Below are 8,067 nucleotides of genomic sequence, written 5' to 3'. Positions count from 1 at the left end.
AAACCAGAATGGCCTCTACAACCCTTGCAAGACAGGTCAATGAATATGTTCAGATTTCTAATTTTTTGACAAACATCACTATAACCTCCTAAATTGTCCATGAAGTCAACAACAACAACCATTTATAAGGAATCAATACAAAAAGTGAGGTTTAAAGATATATTACTAACCTCTAGAAATCTTAAGGAATTATAGGAGAGATTGGATGAGAAGAACCATACACCAATTCCACCAAGTATGCTTTAAGAATACACTTCTTCACTTGAATCAACTTCAAACCACAAAGGAAGAAACCATATCACAAACACTCTCTGACTTGAGTTGTTGGCTGCAAATAAGGTTACAAACCCTCTTTAAATAGTCCATAATGTTCATATTTAGCCCTCAAAGTATCACAAGATGACTCCTTTAACCAAATAAGGTTACAAACCCTCTTTAAATAGTCCATAATGTTCATATTTGGCCCTCAAAGTATCACAAGATGACTCCTTTAACCATATACGTGATCAAGAATCATTTTATTACACTTTGGCACCCATAAGTTAGCTTTAAACCAAGGAAAATGTTAGCTTAATGATAAACTTAACGGAATACTATTCTCATTAATAGTACATAAATTTGGGTCGTTACACTAGTCTTATTTACCAACTAAACTCTAGATTTAAGTTTTAAGCCGTTACACAAAACATATTCACATGCATATGTTTTGAACAACACTCGGTTCAAATTCAGCCACGGGTTTTGGTGACGGATTTTATTTCCGTCGCTAACCCATCACATCCGTTGCTTATTTTTAAATTCAAATATATGTCAATGATTGTTTGAATTTCTATGGTCGGATTCAACCTCGTCGCTAAATTATCATTGTTCGGATAATGAAGCATCGAGAATGACTTTAATTTTTTTTGGTTCATGTATAAGGGACAAAAGAAACAACGCGTATATAATATAAATAATCAAATTCAACTATACACGGTAGACTCCTAAGCCGAGACCACATTAACTGCAATCGGACTCCTAACCCTATAAATGTTATTCATCCATGTCAACGATCCAAACTCAAAGCTGCCATTGCTGCTCTTATAAGTTCCAAAATCAATCCTGTAAGTCAACTTCTCCCCGTACTTCCCAAACCTCATAACATTAGGGTAAACCGAAGCTTTTACTCCTGTGATTTCTAGTTTCGAATAAAAAACTGCCGGGCCTTCACCAATGTAAGTAACTGTCCTGTACACCGACAAATTTCCACTCAAATTAGCGACACCAATCGACGGATAGTTGAAGTTGTAGGAGGCTGTGGGAGGATTCTTGCAGTAAACTGGCGTTGTGGTCAAGTTCTTGATTTGTGAGAGAGTTGCACCGCTGCTGCAAAGGAGGTTGATGAGATCATTGGTGTCAAAATCGTAAACAAGTCCAGGGTTGACCGCTGCAACCGGATTTATGTGTCCTGATCCGTAATCAAAAGGTGTCGCATAAGTTGAATCGTCGTTTTTTATGAGGTTTCGGGTGTTATCGGTTCTAACAGCTGTACGAAAAGTGAGAATGAAACGATAAGAAAGATGATTTTCTTGTAATAAAACGAATGAGAAACACAAGTGTGCATCACATAGGATGACGTTGAATAGGTGGTCATAGTGCATTATCTTTTAGGACTTAAACTTTGATCCTTCTTCAAAAACCATCTCATGGATCACCAAAGATTTTTGTACTTAATGCAAGTCATTCTTGTTACATTCAGTTAAAAAAAATAATAATGGTATATATAGTTTAGTGATGGCTTCTGTTCTGTTAAGTTCATTAAGTCAAAGGAATCAAACACTAAGCGAAGGGTTGACCTGTGGTCATTATCGCAGATTTTATCATGGCAGGACTCCAGTTCGGATGAACTGATTTTAACAATGCTGCGACTCCAGCAACATGTGGACATGACATAGATGTGCCGGAGATTATGTTATAGTTAAGGTTGTTGCCAGCAGTGTCTTCCGTCGCTAAAGGTGACCATGCAGCCAAAATGTTCACCCCTGGTGCAGTGATATCCGGCTGCATTCAGTAGTTGCAACCATCATGCATTAGAATCGATATTCATTTGGAAAAAATCTAATATAATGGTAAAAATACTAACTTTAATGATGTCAGGAGTTATTATATTCGGCCCCTTGGAGGAAAAAATCGCCATGATTGGTGCTGGTTTAATCCCGACATGTGTTACTGTTTGGTAGATTCTAGCAGTCGAGTTCCTTGGATCATGATGAAAAGTTAACTATTAGATCAAAATTGTGTTGTTATAAATGCATTCTCTACATAGAGTTACATGAGTGGGAACTTACTTATTAGTGTTCATGTACGATTGAAGCTCTTGAGCTTCTTCTTGACCAATTAAAACGCTTCGGATCACAGGTTGAAAGAGAACGTATTTCGCTAGAGGATCAACTAGGATCATCCCCGCACCTCCGCCTTCTTTTATTGCAATCGCTTTCTCTTTTCTGTCCTCGGTCAAACTCTCAAGTGTACACACCACAATCTTCCCCTTTATCAAGTTTGAATCCAATGTGTTTTTCTTGCAAAAGCTAGATAATAGGAGTAACTGAATTAGCAAATAATTGTTTTATTGGGGTTAAGTTCTTTAGAATACCTTGCATTTCTTGATGGGATACCGGAAGCTGCAGCAACACCTCCAGATATAAGACTATATTGTTTCCCTACATCAGGTGTGGTGTTTACACCGAAACCCTTCAATTGCTTCATATTTCCAAGTAGCACGTATGACGGAAATTCGCGATCAATCGTGCTAGCACCAACAGTAAGGATCCACGGGGCCACATTGGTCGCCGTGTTTGGCAAAAAACTGTTCCCAGCAGACGCGCATACGACAATTCCTTTATCAAAAGCATGAAATGATCCAATCGAAATCACATCCTCAAAGTAAACCGGTTGAGGTGGAAATGGACCAAGAGACATAGAAATAACATCAACACCATCGTGTATCGCATCATCGAGTGCTGCGAGAAGGTCGGCGTCTTCACAGTCGTTGAACCAACAAGCTTTGTAGATGGAAAGTCTAGCACTTGGTACACCTCCGGTGGCTATACCGGATGCTAACCCATGTAAACTCACGTTGGAGACTTTTGCTCCGGCGATAGTAGAGGAGGTGTGGGTCCCGTGGCCATCAGTGTCTCGTGCTGATCGAAAGAAAGTTCGGTTGAGGTTCTCTAGAGGTCCGTTTATTGCTTCAAATCCTTTCGAGTAGTATCTAGCTCCTATAATCTTTCTGCAAAGAGTTTGCGAAGTGGGGACTATTGTGACGAAACATTTTTTAATGGATGTTCGAAATTTGACATTTGAAAATATTCCTTTTGAAATTACAAGGTTATTGCAAATGATATAAGACAATGTTTAGTGACGCATAGAGAACAATTAGTGACGAACATGACTATTTTTTGCAACGCTTACCTGTTGCAGTTGGATTGTGTGAATTTCTGTCCAGGAACACATTCTCCCTTGAATTTTATTGGCACAGGCCCCAGTCCATAGTCATCGAAGCTTTGAGATTCCGGCCAAAAGCCTAAAAAGAGTGTTGTTTCTATTAGAAATGAACTTTATGTGGTTATTATAGTTTTTTAATTAACAAGTACTTACCAGTATCAATGACACCAACAATTACATCTGATTTTATATCCATTGGAAGTTTGTTATATTGTGGAATAGAATCTACTCCTAGAAATCTCCATGACTTAGTCGTATGCAGTTGATTCATTCTGCTCTCGAAGACTGAAATAACAGCTTCGTTTTCTGTGATACAAATGGAATTGTAAACTGATTAGAATACTGTTAAAAATACAAAAGATAAACAGTTAGAGATACTCTAGTTCCTTTAGACATAGTCTTTCTAATTTCCGAGATCTATTACGACTTTAATGTATACAAATAATTTATCCAACGCCAAGTTTTTATTCAGTTGGTATATAAATGAGGAAACCTGAAAGTCTTGTTGCTTGATCGGATGTAAGCATGGCGGAAAAACCTCTGAAGCTTTTAGTATAATGATGGATTGCTGCTTCTTTTGCTCCATTATAACTGGAAAAGAATAGCTTTGTCACAAAAACCATGTTTTTGTCTCATGGATCTCTATCCGATATCCATGGGATAAATGCTCCGATAATATAATAAACGAATGTATTATGTACTTGCCTTTCAAGAACCAACGTGAGCATTTCATGGTTAGCTGAGATGACAGACTGTGAGCTCGGGTGTGAGTGTTGTCCCATGTAGACTATGTAATGCTATAGATGAAGAAATACATTTGTTAACCACAAGAGAAATTTTTTGTGAGAGATTATCGCTAAAAAGGTTTATTTTGTTAAAGAAACTGTAAATTCTCTTGCAAGTATGACATTGTAATGTCCCTTCTAACGTAACAATGTAGAATAAATTATATTTCAAGAGAGAACATGTTACCTTTCTATCATCGGCTCCATGGCCTAACGCAAGTGTAACTAGTAAAAGTAGACCCAAAAGTCTTGCTGCTTTCATAATAACCGAGGACTACTTTTGGCAACTTAGCAAGTTTAGCATTTTGCAAGTGAAATTGTACACTTTTTATAGGTGAAGTCATTCAGAATGTAATAGCAACTAGAATAAAGTTAAAATTAATTAATTAATTGATTTGATGTAATTTGATGAAATGATCAGTCGAAAGAAAGCATCAACGGGTCGGCTGGTTTGCATTGCCGGCTTTTGTTTTTGCTCTAAGCAAATGGCATATTATGATTTAATTAAAGAAATAATTGGATTATTGAAAATATGATTAAAAAAAAGGTTAATAAGACTAAATCATAAATGGTCCCTTTGGTTTGCTAATCGGAAAAGTCGAGTCCAAGTTTTTTTTTTTCTTGCATCTGTATTCCTAAATGTGATTTTTTCTTGTAAAAGTGGTCTATTGAACAGACAACGTCTAAGGGCGTTCGTTAACCCTCAAGACATGGCCTACACGTAAGGGCATTATCGTCCAATATCTTGTACCTCTGCTACATCCTTGTATTGCCACCATTATACAATTATACTTTATTATATCAAAACACATCCATGTGTTAGTTACATGTTTAAACTTTCAAGATGAGGAAAATGACTTATAAGCTCAACGAAGTTTTTAAACCATTCAAAAAACATCGATTATGTTTTGTTTGTTCAAGAAAACCCAACGAACTTAACATTTTGTTTAGAAAAGCCCAACTAACTTACACTTCTCATTTAGTGTCAACCAAATAATGAAAGTCAACGAATGAAATGGCTTATGACATGTAATTAAATATCGGAAAATAACTTGTAAGACCAACGAATTTTCAAAACCGTTCAAAAACCCCCCTATCATGTTTTGTTTTTTGAAAAAAAAAAAACCCAACGAACTTATGCTTTTATTCAATTCTAATTAGAGGCAACCAAATTCATTAGGTATACAACTAGTTGGCAAATGACATGGTATTATATTTAATGACATGGAATAAACAGATTAGAATTGCCTTTTATATATCAATTTAGGGTTTGGAGAAGAGAAAAACGAACGACATATGTGTTCGATCTCTTGTAATAGCTACTTCTTCTTCCTCCTCTCAATCGTTGATGTCTAACTCAAGATCTACAAAGAAGATATTTGATGATGCAAACTCTTATGGATGTAGACGCCGTTCATGGATTTGGACATCTAGAATGGAGGATCATCCAGAGAAAATGTTTAGGGTTTGTTCGAACAGATGGGTAAGTGTAACTGAAAGCTTTATCATGTCTATTTTAATAAGTTTTTGTTTTTGAAAGAAACTAAACAAATAGATAGAACATAAACATGATAAAGCTTTCAATTAAACTTACCAATATGTTAGAACAAGCCCTAAACTTTGTTTGAACAAGCCCTAAAAAATTTTCTTTGGATGATCCTCGATTCTATATGTCCAAATCCAAGATGGGTGTCCACATCCATAAGGGTTTTCATCATCAAATATCTTTTTTTTAGATCTTGAGTTAGGCATCAACGATTGAGAGAAAGAATAAGAAGTAGCTATTACAAGAGATCAAACACATATGTCATTCGTTTTTCTCTTCTCCAAGCCATAAATCAATATATAAGGGGAAATTCTAATCTGTTTATTCCATGTCATTAAATATAATGTCATGTCATTTGCCAACTAGTTGTATACCTAATGAATCTGGTTGCCGCTAATGAGAATTGAACAAAAGCGTAAGTTCATTGGGTTTTTTTTCAACAAACAAAATGTGATTAGGATTTTTTGAACGGTTTTGAAACTTTGTTAGTCTTACAAATCATTTTCTGGCATTTAATTACACGTCATAAGCCATGTCATTCGTTGACTTTTATTAGCTGGTTAACCCTAAATGAGAAGTGAACGAAAGTGTAAGTTAGTTGGGCTTTTTTAGACAAAATGTTAAGTTCGTTGTGTTTTCTTGAACAAACAAAACTTGATTGGTTTTTTTGAACGGTTTGGAAACTTTGTTGGGCTTATAAGTCATTTTCCCTTCAAGAAACCCATTTCATATTTTTCATCTTCTTCATCAATCTTTTTCACCTTATTAAGCTTCCCACGACTGTCCATCTCTTTTGTCCTTATTTTCTCGACTTTTCACACATATTTGCACCTAACTACGACATAGTGTGGACCATTCGACAACGAAGTTCACATTCAACCCTAAATCGCCACTGGTCATGAATCGCGAGGCAGCCCGACTCGACTCGTCGAGTCCGCTTATGGACTCGGCGAGTTTCTTCCATGGCAACACTTAAACGACCTTCTGAGGTCAGATCTGCTTCTCTAACCTCTAGATCTGACTTCCCTATGCCCAATAATCACGTAAAGGTCCAATCTTGACACTCATACAATGCACACAAGCCTTCTTTTGGTGAAATAGCTTCTAAAATGGCAACCTAGGTTCATATCTCCAATGAAACAACATAAAGCAGAATGGTTGGGACTCTCTGGACCTCTTAAGGTCCAGATCTAAGACTTATTCCACCTTGGGACCTCATAAGCTTCGAATCCAAGCTAAAGAAGGAATAAGAAAACCCTAGATTCAAAAAAACCACCAAATACACGAGAATGAGTATATATTCATACCTCCTACAGCATTCCCATGCGAAGAGATGCTAGATCCACTGCCCTCATCTCATTCCTTGCTTGAGTCATGCTCTTTTCCTTCCACAAAACCCACCAAATTACTTGATTTCATCATAAGAACTCTCCAAAGGCTTCAATGGCGATTTAGGGTTTCTCATAGGAGATATGAGGTGCATCCAAGGTCATAAGTTCCTTTAAATAGGCTCCAACCCCAGAACTTATTGTATTTTCTGCCCAGCACCTACCCGACGAGTCCATACTTGGACTCGTCGAGTCCTTTCATTAAATACCCGCAATCAACTCGACGTGACTCGGCGAGTCAGACTCTCGACTCGTCGAGTCCCTCCTAAATCCTCAAAATTGAAACACAAACTAACATACCCGAAATCCCAGATGTTACAATTCTCCCCCACTTAATTTGATTTCTCCCTCGAAATCGCTCCTCCAACCACATAGAAAGAAACCAAACATCCGAAAATCACCCCTGAAATAATTTCACACCAAAACGACATCTTCCTCTATGGATACCTGGACCCGACCAGGAACTCCTAAATTCAGAATAAACCAGCCCCTCTACCGTTAAGATATCCCTCCTGACTTTCCAACTATAAACCCAACAATCCGACACCAATCACCCATCCCATACGTAGCAAACAATCCCAAATATACTTCTATAGTCGAAAGGGGCACATTACACCAAAGAATCGTCTCCTGTCCTGAAATCGAACCCCACCGGTTCAAAGAAATTTCAACACTCCGCCTTTAGATATAAGAAATAATCATGCTCACACAAAATGTCCTATGACATCTATAATCATAAACCCCCAACTTACTCTCAATGATCCCTTCTCCACCCTAGGTATTAGGTCATCTCTCAACCAACCATTAACTCCAAAGGTTAATCATAACATGTTCCCAGTGTCTCGCTGACTTCCTTCTCACATCA

General features: G+C 37.3%; 1 protein-coding gene across 1 annotated transcript; it reads right to left on the bottom strand.

Moving 5' to 3' along the window:
- Positions 1-983: 983 nt before the first annotated feature.
- LOC145006394 (subtilisin-like serine-protease S) lies at positions 984-4,530 on the bottom strand. The gene is made up of 10 exons (XM_078965483.1): positions 4,456-4,530; positions 4,189-4,280; positions 3,977-4,074; positions 3,637-3,789; positions 3,451-3,562; positions 2,633-3,268; positions 2,328-2,567; positions 2,123-2,237; positions 1,836-2,040; positions 984-1,525 (listed from the first exon to the last, which is right to left on the bottom strand). Exons 1-10 carry the CDS (start codon positions 4,528-4,530, stop codon positions 984-986), a joined length of 2,268 nt encoding a protein of 755 aa, XP_078821609.1.
- Positions 4,531-8,067: the final 3,537 nt, after the last annotated feature.

The sequence above is a fragment of the Lactuca saligna genome, chromosome 1 (genome assembly GCF_052625555.1).
Source record: "Lactuca saligna cultivar CGN05327 chromosome 1, ASM5262555v1, whole genome shotgun sequence".
Taxonomy (NCBI): domain Eukaryota; kingdom Viridiplantae; phylum Streptophyta; class Magnoliopsida; order Asterales; family Asteraceae; genus Lactuca; species Lactuca saligna.
This window is presented reverse-complemented; position numbering and strand designations above follow the sequence as displayed.